The 14547-nt window shown below is 55.2% G+C and overlaps 1 protein-coding gene and 1 long non-coding RNA gene across 2 annotated transcripts; both read right to left on the bottom strand.

Moving 5' to 3' along the window:
* Positions 1 to 630: 630 nt before the first annotated feature.
* Lcn2 (lipocalin 2) lies at positions 631 to 4293 on the bottom strand. The gene is made up of 6 exons (XM_046451806.2): positions 4088 to 4293; positions 3426 to 3562; positions 2228 to 2307; positions 1912 to 2031; positions 1586 to 1687; positions 631 to 960 (listed from the first exon to the last, which is right to left on the bottom strand). Exons 1-6 carry the CDS (start codon positions 4223 to 4225, stop codon positions 941 to 943), a joined length of 597 nt encoding a protein of 198 aa, XP_046307762.1. The 5' UTR covers positions 4226 to 4293; the 3' UTR covers positions 631 to 940.
* Positions 4294 to 8307: 4014 nt separating this feature from the next.
* LOC124097155 (uncharacterized) lies at positions 8308 to 10760 on the bottom strand. Its single transcript, XR_009227479.1, has 3 exons — positions 10528 to 10760; positions 9828 to 9957; positions 8308 to 8465 (listed from the first exon to the last, which is right to left on the bottom strand). It is a non-coding gene; the product is annotated as an uncharacterized LOC124097155 (long non-coding RNA).
* Between the last annotated feature and the right edge of the window lie 3787 nt (positions 10761 to 14547).

Below are 14547 nucleotides of genomic sequence, written 5' to 3'. Positions count from 1 at the left end.
AGGCCCCTCCAGCTCCCTGGCCCTGTTGCGGCCAGTGCTGTGAGGCCTGTTACAATGATTTAGTATGGGCATGAGGTGTGGCGCCATCAGTGCTTCTGTTGGCTCAGGCAGCCCTTGTGAGCAAGGGCTTGTGAAGGCTGTGCTTCTCTGTAGGTGACGAGGCATGCCCAATCAAAGTAGGAGTAAGCACAGTTTTTGGGGGGTGGGTACCAAGGATTGAACCCAAGGTGCTTAACCACTGAGCCACATCACCAGCCCTTTTTTTGTATTTTATTTAGAGACAAGGTCTCGCCAAGTTGCTTAGGGTCTTGAAAGTTGCTGAGGCTGGCTTTGAACTTGTAATCATCTTCCAATCTTCCAACCTCAGCCTCCCAAGCCACTGGAATAACAGGCATGTACCACTGTGCCTGGCTAAGCACGATTTTGTTCTATGGAAGAGGACTCAGGGCAGTTGGCAGGGATGATAATAGCGGGAGAGAGAGGCATGAGTCCTAAAGTCTTCCCTTTATGTGGTCTCTCTGTAACCCTAACTTCAGGTTGGGTTGTGGGGACTCCATCCCTGGATTCATGCTGGTGTGAGGCCACACTTTGCCCTCCCTCCCACCAGGTTTCAGGGAGCACAGACTCAGGGACTGGTGGCATGGGTTTATTTAGCAGACAAGGAGGGCTTTATCAGAGGCTTTCAGGGCAGTACTGTACCATGAGAAGGGTCTCCCAGCTGTGAACTTGGCATTGTGGCTGGTGGGGCAGTCAGGTAACACAACAGAGATTACAGAAAGGACAGGGGTTGGAAAGCAGGAGGCACTTGAGAGAGGACACCAAAGTGAAGATAGCTGTGTTTCCAGGAACAGCGAGAGGAGAAAAGGTAAGCCTGAGACCTCCTGCCTTCTGCACCCCGGCTTCCTGTAGACGCCCCCGAGCAGACATCCTCACGGCTGGTTCAGTTGTCAATGCACTGATCTGTGGGGGAGAAAGTCCATGTTTTTGTGTGTGCACGTGTGATATCTCTCTGACTGCCAAGGACCCCTGCACTGCCCCTGGGCCACCTCAGGCCCACCCTGGCCCAGCTGCAGAAGATCTGGTGATTCCTTTCAGGGTTGGGGCAGTAGGAGGACCCAAGATGGGGCTAAGGTGTAAGAGAAAGGCCTGGGGTGGGCTGCCCCTAGGGACTGGGCCTCATGACTGCTCAGGCCTCCTGTTCACCTGCTGAACCTGGCAGCCCCTTAGCCCATGGCCCTGAGTGGCCTGGCTGGAAGAGGCCACTTGAAATACAGGACATCTCTTAAGTCCCTCCCTTGGGGGGAGGGGGAGATGGCCCAAGATAGCAAGGCCCAGGGTATGCAGAGGAGGTGGCCCAGGACAAGGAGTGTGGGGAGGAGGTGGCTCAGGAAAGTGATCTGAGGAAACATGGGCCTGGGCCTGAAATTCTCCTCTGGGAAGTCCCCACCTAAACTGACAGGGAGGAGTGCTTGGGGCTGGGACTCCACAGACCCCAGGAAGGGGTTGGATCTTCCTGAACCTAAAGTGGCTCCCAGGGCCTAGAAAGTCCCCGTGTCCCCTTCCCTTCACCCTAGCTGGCTGTTACCTATGCGGACAGGGAAGATGATGTGGTCATCAGTGAGGCCCAGAGATTTGGCAAGGCGGATGAACCTCTCCTTCAGTTTAGAGGTCAGCTCCTTGGTTCTCCCTGTGACCAAGATGGCCAGTGAGTGGCCAACAGGAAGACACTCCATAAATATTGTTGAGCTAATGAACAAGACCCAAATCCTTTTCCATGGAGGGTGTGCAGAAAGACCTCCTCCCTGAGGGGTGTTGGAGCTGGAGAAGACTTTGAGGTCTAAGGGAATGGGATCCCCTGCCCCGGGGCGTGACCAGGATCTGGGTCCCAGAGGGGATTGGGTGAGGACCCACCGTAGAGGGTAATCTTGAAGTATTCCCTGTTTTCAGAAACTTTCTTGAAGTACACCATGGCAAACTGGTTGTAGTTGGTGGCTGCCACCTGCACAATGTAACTCTGTATTTTGGGATAACCTGTAGGTGTAGACAGCAAAGGATGGACCCTACCCTGGCCAGGAGGAGGGGGCTGTCCCCTTTCTCCTCAACTGCTCATGGGCTTTTCCCCACAGGGAAGCATCCTTATGGAGGGTCAGGGAGGACCCTTCCAGGAGGACACTGCACCCTGGAACCCAACCCCAAGGCCCCATCTCAGAACCCACTCAGGACTCACTGCTAATGTTTCCCAGGGTGAATCGGCCAGGTGGGGAAGTTGGGACAAAAGTTCTGATCCAGTGGTCACAGCCCTGGTCCCTGTGGGAGTGAGATGGGGGTTCAGCATGGAGATGATGCAGCTTGGATCTCCCAGGTTAACTGAGGAGGGACCAGGGATGCAGCAGAATTCTGATGTCTCAGGTCAAGTTCAGCCATGACAGCCCATCTTCCACTATGGCAGGAGACTCCACCCTGCCCAGCTCAGATGGACCTGGGCCTTCCACTCGGAGCCTATATGTCCCTGCCTGGTCTGCTGCAGGGAGCCACTTGACCCTGCTCAGACATTCCTTCAGCAGCCCCTGTCCCTCCTCCAGCTGAGGAGGGACACAGTCTTCACACAGTCCCCTGCCCCAGGTACTTACCCCCTGCTCTATGCCAGCACTCCCCTAGCTCTTGGGCCAAACCTGCCCCATTCCCTGAGTCCCACCCTGCCCTCTGAACCCCAGAGCTGAGCTCCCCAAACCAGCCTTTCTTCTGCTGCTTGTTCCTCAGATGCTCCAGCTCCAATCCCCCTGTCACCATAGTCAGAAATCCCGAGCTGATGGTGCGCCCTGCTCCCTGTTCCAAGCCCCAAGCTCCCACCTTGACTGCACCCTCACTGCTCTCCTCACCTCTCTGGAGCACCCCACTATTTCTTCCCTGCTGCTGCTGAGCTCTGATTCGGGCCCTGGCGGGAGTCCCAGGCAATCCCAGGGTGTCTCGGGCAGTCCCAGGCACAAGGTGAGGTGCCCCAGAAACTAGCTGAGACTGCTCCCCTCCCCTTGGCTGCTCACCAGCCCCCTGCCGGGGTGGCCATGTAGGTGGCTTGTGGTTCCTGAGGCGCAGTTCTGACTCAGGGCCCACACATCTCCATCTGAGGCATCGTGGGTCCTTGACAGTCACCTCCCTAGAGGCCCTGGACGGAGGCCCTGGCGGGGGGGGGGGGTCCCGGCTGAGTTTAGTTTCCCTCCTCCCACTTTTAACACTACTTTCTCTGTCTTGTTTCCACTGATGGTGTGTGTCTGTCCCTCCCGCCCTCCATGCACGTCTGTCCTGAGCCGTGAGGGCGACGGAGGGGGAGAGGCAGTGTGAGAGCCATGAAGAGCCCCTCAGCCCCACTTGGCCCTTGGCTGTGACATCAGTCCGCCTCTCAGCCCCCTGGGAGGTCATAGCCTCACCTGAGCAGAGTAGAGGTGACATTGTAGCTGTGGTCCTCCTTCAGGTCGTAGGTGGTGCTGTACATCTTAAACTGGCCCCGTTCTTCTCTCTGAACTGCATTTCCCGCCAGGCCTACCACATACCATTTCCCCTGGAACTGCAAGGAGTTGATGATGGGCAGATCAGGGATGGCCTGGGAGCCACCCCTCGCTCTCTGTCCCTTCCGGCACCTCTGGGCGGCCCATCTAGGAACCAAGAGTCCCCCTGACTGGGCAGCAAGGCCCTGGGCTGGGTCTGCCCTGAGAAGCCCATAGGAGCTCGGGGCCTCCAGGACCCAGAGGGATCCCTGAGAGAGGAATTAGCCCTGAGTTGGCAGGGACAGGGTGACCCTGGACAAGAGAGTCTCGGTTTCCCCATCTGTGCAGAGGGACACATGTCCCCACCTTGCATGGACAGTGGGAATTATGGGAGACTAGATGTGAACCTGGAAAGATCTGTCCAGACAACCCTGGGTGGGGAGGAGATGGGTGGACCGGCATGGCTCCTCCGGGAGCCCAGGTGCAGGGCATGCTGCAGCCCCTCCTGCCCACCCCACCCAGCACTGCCCTGGACGCTTCAGCTCTCCTCCCTCTGTGCCTGCTGCCTTGGGCCCTCCCTGCGGCTGCTCCTCCAGGCTCCTTACCTGGGCATCCTGAAAGCCCTGCTGCAGGGGGACCCTGCTGAGACGTGGGGCTGGGATCAGGTTTGGAGCAGAATCCTGGGCCTGGGTCTGCAGGGCTCCCAGCAGGGTGAGGCCCAGATACAGGAGAACTAGGGGCATGATTTCAGGGCAGCCGAACCTGGCAGGTGTTGAAGGAAGAAGCAGAGAGAACAAGGAACCCAGCCTGGGGGAACTATTTATGGGCCACTGGCTGCTGCTCCCCACAGGGTGGGGTAACCTTGCCTTTGCCAAATCCAGGAAGAGTGAGGTAATTGTCAGAAACTCCTGTGGAAATGCTTGGCAAGGTTCCTGCCCCTTCCTCCCTCTGGTCAGGATTATGCAAATGGGGGGAAGGAAGGCCAGCAGGGAAGGGGGACAGGAGGGACATTCCCAGGAGGCCACAGTCTGGCAGGGACAAGGGTTCCCTCTGGGCATTCTTTGTGCACTCTTCCTTTATGTGATTGGCCCTGTCTGAGGTCAGAGCTCAGATCTGGACAAGCTGTCATCTCTGACCCCCAGGAGCCTCAGCCCACCTAGTGTCTAGGGAGGGCTGTGGGTGGCGCTGCCCTCTCTCTGCACCCACTGGCAGGGAGAAGGTCCCTTTCCATAGCCCCGTAATGCTTTCTGCTCCATGTGAGGGTCAGGGGAGTGCAGGGCAGTGGGACACAGGCACTTTAGACAGAGAAGGATGAGGCTCCTGCTGAGCCCACTGAGCCCAGACCCTGGCCCCTCGCAGGAGCCCTGGTCAGACCCTGGTATGGAATGAGATGCCTGAGAGACTGGCCTAAAAATGCTCCTGGCCCAGGAGTGCTCCCACCTTGAGACCCCTCCACCACATTCCCTTCCCCATTTTTCAGGAGGGGACAGAACAGCAGCCCACCCCTCAGGGCCTGGGCAGCTTGTGTGAGCCTAGTGGGTAGGGATGCCAGGCACAGATGAGGCTGCTGAGGCTTCAGTCCCCGTTCCCATTGGGGCCCTGATAAGAGGACCATGGGGAGCTGGTGGGAGCCCCAGGCAAGGTGGACTAGTGGGTGGCCATGAAAGTGGGCTCTATTCTGCTCCCTTGGGACACAGGGAGTACAAATATTTGGCCTTGTCCATCTGTCTGTCTCTGGGCCATGGAACCCAGTGGCCCAGGCCTGAGGTCCCAGAACCATCCCTGACCCGTGTTTTGTCCCAGCAGGAAGTTGTTTCCCCACAGGGAGGCTGGCCAGCATCCTTGAGGGGCAGTGATGGGTTCCAGGCCCTGTGCAGTGTCCCCCTGAGAGGACTCACCATTTGGGTTGTGACTGTCCTGGAGGCCTGACCCTGAGGGTTCACTGGCCCTCCATGGGACTTAATGGGCCCTTATTGGCTCTAACCTACCTGCTACTTGGGACCCCCAGTCTGGGCTCTGAATCAGCAGATCAAGAGAGGGGCTTTGGGGGGTCCTGAACTGGTGGGAAGGGTGCTGCCTCGGCATCCCCGGTGCCAGAGACCCCAGCTGCACTCACTGCCTCCGGCCCTGCCCTGCCCGCTGGTCCCGATGGTGAAAGAGCAGGAAGTGAAGGTGAGCAAAGCTGAGGGGACGACGAGGCCACTAGAGCCTGTCCCCACCTCCCACCCCCTCTCCAGCCCCAGGGGCTCCACCCCTGCCATTCCCGTGACCGTGGCTGCTGTTCTCAAGGGCTGGATGCACACAGTGGAAGGAGCACCTGCCCAGCACGCACGGGGCCTGGGCTCCCTCCCCAGCACTCAAGGCGTACTCAAGAGTCTTCTGTGACCATCAGATGCGGAGGAGACAGGGCGGGGGCGGCAGAGTCCCCCAAAATTTTAAGTAAGTAAGAGGCAGTGTCCTGAATCACAGAGGAGTTGCTGGGTAGAATATTCCAGACCCTGAAAGTCAGGGGGCTGAGTGATCAGTGCTCCCAGGTGGGGTGGTGTACAGAGTTTGAGAGGAGATGGCCCCGCTCAGGGACCCCAGGCAGCTTTGAAGCTGGGCCCCTCAAGGAGCAAGGAAATCTCTGCCCGCCTCCCACCCACCAGGCTCCTTCCCAGCAGAGGGAGTGGCTCTGCCTATTCTGGGAGACTCCAGTGTCCCTGCTGAGGTTGCCTCTAGGTTTCTGACAAACCCTGCTGGGTCTGCTCCTCTCCCCGAGCTGCCTCAGGCCTGTCTGGTCCCCTGGCCTGGTCTCTGTATCTCAGTCCTCATCTCATGTTGGACTTTGTCTTTGCTGACACCTGGGGATGGCCATCTCATCCTTCCTCCCCGACTGCCTCCCGCCATCTGTCCTGGTCCTCTCTGGAGGTCAGGGATGGAGTAAAGAGGCTGGTTGAGGGAGGCCTCAAGAGTGTCCCAAGACACGTGCCTGATGCTGGGCTGAGTGGAGCTGGAGCAGGGACAAGCTGGGGTGCTGGCAGCGTCCTGCCAGGTGGGAGGGCTCCCGAAGTCTGAGTGGGACCCTCGTCAGAGTCCAGCAGGGCTGTGGGAAGGGGTCAGATTAACAGGCACATCCCCACATGCTGGCTCTGAGGCTCAGCACTGGGGGATGGAGTGAGGCCCACGGTGTGGACCTCCTGTTCGGGTTAGGACTGACTCCAAGGCTCCAGGGTGGACGGAACACTGGAGGCTCCAGGTACCACCCACTCCCTTCCCACTGAGCCCCATTCCCCTGGCCAAGGAGGGGACTCAAGGGCTCACATGGCTCAGAGCTGGGGGCAGTTACTGGGCCCTGTGGCTTTGGGAGTGGTCTGTTCTACGTGGGTGGCACGGTGCCCACAGAGTGCCAGGCCCTGGTCCATCTCCCTTCAGCCCCACTGCTGGTGTCCACTGTGACCCCTGAGCTGCTCCCGCAGGGCCACCCCCACCATCTCCCCCCAGTCTCTCTCCAGGAAGCACAGACATCCCTGGTGGGCCCTCAACTAGCCATACAAAAGCTTTGGGGCCAAGACCTTTCTGGGAAAGGCCAGGCCTGGGCCTCCCAAGTCCTGCTGTGGGCCTGCTTAGGAACAGCAAGAGCTTGAACACTGTCCACACCTGAGTTTTCTATGGCCAGAAGCCAGAACTCTGGTTGTTCCCAGGGCCCCACCCAGGTCTAATCCACCCCTGAAGGCAGTGAGATGCTTCCTGGTGCTTCTTGCATCTCAGGAATCCAGTCTGACCCCCTGGTCTGGTTTCTAGGAGCTCATGGACAGTGTTCAGCCCCGGAAGAGACTGGGGCAGAGGTAGACCCTCTGACCTGTCTGAAGGGCAGTACAGGACGAAGCAGGCTTCCCAGAGGCAGGGCCATGCCTGAGGAGCCTCTAGGCAAGAGGCCCTAGGAGGCCCAGTCATGGCCCCGGGAACTCCTGGTGTCCATGGAGGGGCCCTCTTTGGTCACTGCAGGTCCAGTGGCACCCTGCTCCCAGACAGCCCAGGATGGGCATGACTGTTCCATGTGAGGTGCTTGCCCCCCAGGGACCTGGCTGCAGTCTTCCATTTCCAGAAGTGGCTTTCTAGTCCCCTGCTCATCTCTCACCCTTGGGCTCACCAGGGGCCTCTAGGACCTCCGGGTTCCTGCCCCTTCCACCCGATGGGGACCCCACCTATGGGGACTCTGAAAGGTAGCCCCTCCTAAACCTTCAATATGCACACTGGACGTCCCCCCTCCAGGAAGGCCCTGGAGCCCATTGGACAGGGCAGCAGGCCCTGCTGCTCGAGAGCTGGACCTCCCCCGCTGGTGCTGGTCCTCAGGTACTTGGCTCAGGCTGCCCCCTAGAGGGGTGCTGCTGCCTTTTGCTCTACAGCCTGGATGTCTGTGCAGGTAAAAGGGCCCACAGGAACCAGGGGCACAGGGGACTGGAGGACACAGCTCCGAGCAAGGTCAGCAGAGGGCCTTCCATCCTGCGGGGATGGTAGGTGGCTGCCGGGCTTTCCTGCAGCTGGTCAGGGACGTCTGCCTGGCATGGCCCTGGTACTGGACAAGACATCTCTTCCTCTCAACTCTGCCCCTCTCCAGCCTGAAGCCCTGCCAGGTAGCCCAAGAAAGGGGCTCATTTCTTGCCAGCTGCCTGTGCTGGGAGATGAGCTGGGATCAAAGGAGCCGGCTCAGCACTAAACTAAGAAAACGGTGAAGAAATCACGCAACACACGGACGTGAGTTTCTCCGATTGAGGGTGGGACTGCCCTGTGACCTTAAGGGTCAGCTTCCACGCTGGACAGCACTGGGAAGAGAGTGTGAACTCAGAATCTCTTTATTTTTATAGTGGGGACACACAAAGGATGGAATGTTCTTCACCAAATAAGGCAGGTGGTAAGGTTTCCAAAGTGGAGTCTTGCTCGGTGATGTCTTGTGGTCAGCAGATTGGTTGCCATCTTGGCAAGTCACACCCATCTCAGGTGCTGTGCGGGATCACAGGCGGAGTGAGAGGAAAGGCACACTTATGTGGCACAGCCCAATCAGCGAGCAACGCCAGACCTGTCCCTTCATATCACTCCAATGCGCATAGCTCTCACACACAGCCCACAGATGGCTCGCGACATGTCCATCACAGCCACTCCTGGATAGCCCTCTGACTTGCTGCTCTCTGGGCCCTTGGCTGGGCCTCTGCTGGGCACCATGCAAGGTGGCTTGGGTAAGAGTACAGGGCTGGTTCTCCCCTGTGCCCTGGGAGCTCATGCCAGGCCAGGAGAATGCCCATCCCAGGGAATAAGGTCATAGATGCCAGAGGGTTAGGAGACCAGGTATCCAAGATGTTGTCCCTGGCTGCAGAATCGTGGCACTTGGGCTTCTGCCTGGAGTCTCCTTAGGTACCCCAAGGGGATGGCAGCCCTTCTGCCCGCTCCTTATCCCAGAGGTGGAGAAAGGTCGGAGGCCCCAGCTCAGGCTGTTCCTTGGCCCCAAGGTTCTATTTCAGACGGGGGCAGTGTCGGTGGCTGAGCCTCCACTCTGGGGCAGGGGGGAAAAGCAAGGCGGTGCTAGGCAGTGAGGACCAGGGTGGTTTCCCCAGGGACACCTGTCCACCTAAGGACGAGAAGCCCACCTGGGCCGGGGGGGTGAGGGCAGGGAGGGTGGGGAGCATGCGGTGTGGGGTGCCAAACTGTTGGGTGCGGCCGTCTCTCTGTAGCCTGATTCTCAGAAGGTTGGGTCAGAGGTCTGGAAGGAAGGGTGCATCTCTAGGGACAGGACTTGGTGGCCCAGACCTTGGGCTGGAGGGAAGACCACCCCCTGCTCCCTTCCCATGACTCTCAGTTACCTCTCAGGAATGGGACCCCCTTCCTTTGATGGCAGGTAGGCTAGAGGTCACAGGACACAGGCCTGGGGGCCTCCCTCTGAGTCCAGAGTCCTTCAGGCCTTGGTTGGGTACTGGCCTCCCCCAGGGTCACTGCAGCCCCAAGTGCCTCTCCCGAGGAGCTCAGTGTGGCTCTGCCAGGACTGGAGAGGCTTGTGGCTCCCTGGTTTCTATTTACATCCCTGGGTCTCCCTCCTGTCCTGAGCCACCTCCTCCTGACCCTGCTGGGTCACCTGTTCCACGACACCTCCTCCCATGATGCTGAGTTTTCTAGATTCAGGCAACTTCGCCCGCTTCCTGCAGCCCCTGTCTCGGCCCACCTCTTCCGCACCTCCATAGGTCCCCTGACTTTGGCTTTCCCTCAAGAACATTCTTTCCTAACTGTGAATTTCCTAATGTCACCATCTTCTGCAATCTGGATAGGCTGAGAATTTCCCAAATTATCAAATTACTACAACATATTTCCACATACTTGTTGGCTTAGAACCACACACTCAGCTGGGTCCGGTGGTGCATGTCTGAGTAGCTATAATCCTGGCTACTTGGGAGGCTGAGGCAGGAGGATGGCAAGTTCAAGGCCAGCCTGGCAACTTCATGAGACCCTGTCTCAAAATTTAAAAAAAGGAAAAAAAAATTTTAAAAAAGGGCTGGGTATGTGGCTCAGTGGTGGAGCGCTTGCCTAACACGTGTCAGGCCCTGCGTTCAATCCCAAGCACTGCAACAAAGCAAAGCCCACACTTGTTGGCTTGAAACCACACATTCCAAAGGCCAGCAGTGGGAAATCAGATCACTGAGTTGGAATCAAGGTGTTGGCAGAGCCTGGCTCTGGCTTCCCGGAGGCCCCATGGGTTGTGCCAGCCTCCTCCAGCCTCTGGCCTTGTGCCCACCCCCCCAATCTCTGCTTCCGCTTCACAGGGTGACTCCTCTGGGTCTCATCTCTCTCTGCCTGTCTCAGGAAGGACACTTGAGAGGACATTTAGGGTCCAGCTGGATAATCCAGGATAATCTGGATCTCAAATCCTTAACTTATTTAAAAGGCAGAAAGATAAGAGGGAAAGAAGGAAGGAAAGATAAGAGAGAAGGGAGAAAGGGGCCAGGCCCATGGTAGTGTAGGACACTGTCTTCTAGCATTGAAACTTCTAGCATTCTCAGTGAGCGTGAGAATCACTTACAGAAGACACTCCACGTGGCTCTATGGACCAGGAATGAGGACGCTGTCATTCTTTAGGAATGGAACGTTTCTGGACAAAGAGAACACAATAGCTTGTTTTGATAACTTTTGAAGAGAATAATGCACATATTCAACTTATTCACCTTAAAAACATCAGGCATTAAGATATTAACCATTTTGGGCTGGGGTTGTGGCTCAGTAGTATAGCACTTGCCTAGCACATGCGAGGCCCTGGGTTCGATCCTCAGCACCACATTAAAAAAAAAAAATGTATCGTGTCCATCTACAACTAAAAAATAAATATATTTTTTAAAAAAGATATTAACCATTTTGGAATTTAAGAAATAATAATAAAGAAGGTTCTTAATTACATCTGTAAAGACATTCCCCACCCCCCACCCCCCTGCAAATAGTCACAAATACAGGTTCCAGAAGTAAGGATGAGGCCCTGGGTTCCATCCCCAGCACCACAAAAAGTTTGAAAATATATTTTTTTAAATTGCAGTTTGCAGGAGTTAAGACATGGAGATCTTGTGTGGGTGTTGGCAGTGGTATTCAGCTGCCATAGCGCCCTTGACCCACACTGACCTCTTTCCCCCACACTCCAGGCCCCCCTGGCCTGGACCACACCCTCCTAGGCCTGTGGTGGAAGCTCTCAGGTTCATCTCACAGGGGAAGGAGGTGGCGTGGCCTTGTGGGGCGCTGCCCCGGCTGCTCAGAGAGCCCCTCCCTTGGCAGAGGAGCTTCAGGGTCAGTGTGCGCTCCTGGTGCCCAGGAGGTGCTGGAGGTGGGCATCCCCTCCTCCCGCCGCTGCCTCCTCCTCTTCCTGCTCCCCTCAGCCCCCTTCCTGTGCAGTTCAGAGGCTGCACGAGCTCCAGAATGCACCCCAAGTCCCACTCCACACACAGCATGCTGCCTCCACTTGAGCGGGTCTTGCCTGTTATTCCAGGGCTTTGGGGGGTCCTTCCTGTCCTGACCACAGCTGCTCCCCAAACTTCTGTCCAGCCAGAGCCATTTTGAAGATCCCCTGGAGAGGGGCTCCCTTGGAGCTGTGGCGGGGGTCAGACTATTGCCAGGAGAAGACCAAAGGCAAGAGAAGGGCTAAAGGTGGGAGGAAGCGACTGCCCCGGGGTGGGGCGCTGCTCAGGGCAGGGGGCGCAGCCCACCTTCCTGTGGCCTGAACAGCAGTCTGCACCTTGAAGGGGCCTCCCTCCCAGGCAACCTCAGACAACCCGACCCAGTCAAAAACAGACCTCCACACCCTGCTGGGCTCACAGTCCACAGGGACCTTTGTAGACTTCAATGCGTGTTTAGAATAAGAAAGGCTGTGGCCCAGCCTATAATCCCAGCGATTTGGAGGCTGAGGCAGAAGGATCCCAAATTCAAAGCCAGCCTCTACAACTTAGGTGTCTCTAAATAAAGTATAAAAAAGGTCTGGGTCCGTGGGTCCGTGGTAAAATGCCCGTGGGTTCAATCCCTAGAACCAAAAAAAAAAAAAAAAAAAAAAGTGAATGACTGAATATGGGCAAAGGTCCCAGTATGAATTTAGAAAAGGGCAGGGGTGCAGCTGAGTGGAGGAGCATGGGCTTAGCATGTACAAGACCCTGAGTTCTATCCCAGCACCAAAAATGAACAATAAATTCATTTTAGTAAAATAAACATTTTAAAAAGTCTCATTTTCTGTCTAATCAATATAATATTATTAAGATATTCTACATTATTTTTATGTTGAATATTTGAAATGATATGTTTATTTTACATAGGCAGTGCATCTGAATTTTCAGAAAGCATAATTTTCTTGTGGGGGACTGTGCTAGGGATCTAACCCAGGGCCTCCTGTATGCTAACCACCGAACCATATCCTGAGTCCTTTACACTTTATTTTGAGACAGAGTCTCTCTAAGGACCCAAGCTGGCCTCAAAAATGTGATCCTCCTGCCTCAGCCTCCCAAGTCACTGGTTTTCTAGTTTTTACATAATGCCCTTTTTCTGTTCCAAGATCCCATCAAGTATACTATATTAGATTTAGTCATTGTATTAGGCTAATTGTTTTACTGTTGTAGGGACAAACAAAGCAAGACACTGAAGATAGCAAGAAACTATTTTATTTGGCTGCAGCCAGGTTCAGAGGGCACAGCTTTTGCTGTAATCCATCAATCCCCTGAACCCCGAGTTCAGGGAGTTGCAGAGTTTTATACCCAGCATATAAGGGGAGAGGCTCAGAAGTTCACAGTCTGCAGAAGTTCACATATTTTAAGCAGCTTTTTCTTTCACTGTTTTGGGCAACAAGGACAACACCTGAGAAGGGAGGAGCTTCTTCTCCCCTTTCTTTCCTCCCCCTGCCATCTGTTACCATGGAGCCCAACTGTAACTTATCTTTTCTTTTAATATTTATTTTTTAGGTTTGGGTGGACACAACACCTTTATTTATTTAATTTTTTTTACAGAGAGAGAGAGAGAGAGAGAGAGAGAGAGTTTCAACATTTATTTTTTAGTTATTGGCAGACACAACATCTTTGTTTGTAGGTGGTGCTGAGGATCAAACCCGGGCCGCACGCATGCCAGGCGAGTGCGCTACCGCTTGAGCCACATCCCCAGCCCATAACTTACCTTAAAAATGTAGACATCTCTGTGAAGCCCAGCTCAAGGCCAGAGGCCTTGTTTACACATTTCTACAAACTACTGCATTGTGAAAAACTAGTAAGAGGGTGTCCAGCACCTGGAGTTCTGGTGTCTTCCTGGCCAGTGGCCAAGTAAAACAGGGCAACACGAAAACAGGAAGTTTATCTACATTGAACTCTTTGCAGAGACTCTCTTGCTGACAGTCCTAAAATCAGCCATGGTGAAGATTTCTGGAGAGGCCCAGTTAAAATTTTCCTTTGGAGAAAGAGGGTGCCACTACATTACTACAATTAAATACCAGAGGGAGGTTACTTTATAAAGAAAACAAGTTTATGTTGGCTCATGGTTCTGAAGGAACAAGGTTGAGGGGTCACATTTGGTGGTGGCCTTCCTGCTGGTAGAATCCCAAAATAGTGTGTCACATGGCAAGAAACAGGGAGCACTATCGGCTTGCCTTGCATGCACAAGGCCCTGGGTTCGATCCCCAGCAACAAAAAATAAAATAAAATAAAAAATAAAACCACTATTGGGGTGGCCAGCACCGCCAGGGTAGGTTCCTGCTCAGGAGGTGTGAGCTGCCTGGGAAATAAAAAGTCTGAAATAATCAGAAATAAAGACAGAGTCAGAAATTAGATAGGAAAAGGGGAGCACCTGATGGGTCTTCCAGTCCCGACGGGAGCTGGAACTGAACAGCTGAAGACGGCCTGATTCTTTATTGAAGGGGAGTCCATCAAAGGCAGGGAGAAGGCTTCAGCGGGAAGAGTCTTGGTTTGCGCTTGCTCCTGAGTGCAGCAAGAGTCTTGCAGCAAACAGGTGGATTGGCATTTTGGCAAGCCACACCCATCTCCGAGAGGCTGGTGGCTCCAGCGGGGTCACCCATCTCTGGTGCTGTGCTGAACTTGTGGGGCTGGGCGGGCCGCCGCGTGAACCAGGCGTTCTCAAACCAGCAGGGTCGCGGCAGCAGGCTTTCCTGCCTAATGGTCCACATGGCTTTAGCTCATGCACAGCTCGCAGATGGCCGCTGGCAGCCACCTGGATTCAATTAGGACAGCCACCCTGATGACCTCAAATCCTAATCACCGCCCAAGGCCCCTCTAAATATCATAGTCAGATTAAGTTTCCACCTTCTGCCATCTCAGGATGGGGATTTGACTTCAGCTCATGAGCATCCGAGGGACATAAACCGCAGCAGTACTCTGTCTCTTCAGGGTTCTGGGCTATGAGGCTCCTCAGACTTTCTGGGTTTTGATCTTGACAATGTGAGATCTGTCTTGGTGGTGGAGTGTTTGTTCTCACAATTAGACTGGGGTTAGAGGCTTTAGGGAGGAAGGTCAGAAAAACAAAAAGCCATTTTTGCATCATATGGTATCAAGGGTAGTACCAATAAGGTGACCTCATG

This window comes from Marmota monax, unplaced genomic scaffold (assembly GCF_021218885.2).
Source record: "Marmota monax isolate L192 unplaced genomic scaffold, Marmota_monax_Labrador192_F-V1.1 WCK01_AAM20220418_F8-fsc00020, whole genome shotgun sequence".
Classification (NCBI taxonomy): domain Eukaryota; kingdom Metazoa; phylum Chordata; class Mammalia; order Rodentia; family Sciuridae; genus Marmota; species Marmota monax.
This window is presented reverse-complemented; position numbering and strand designations above follow the sequence as displayed.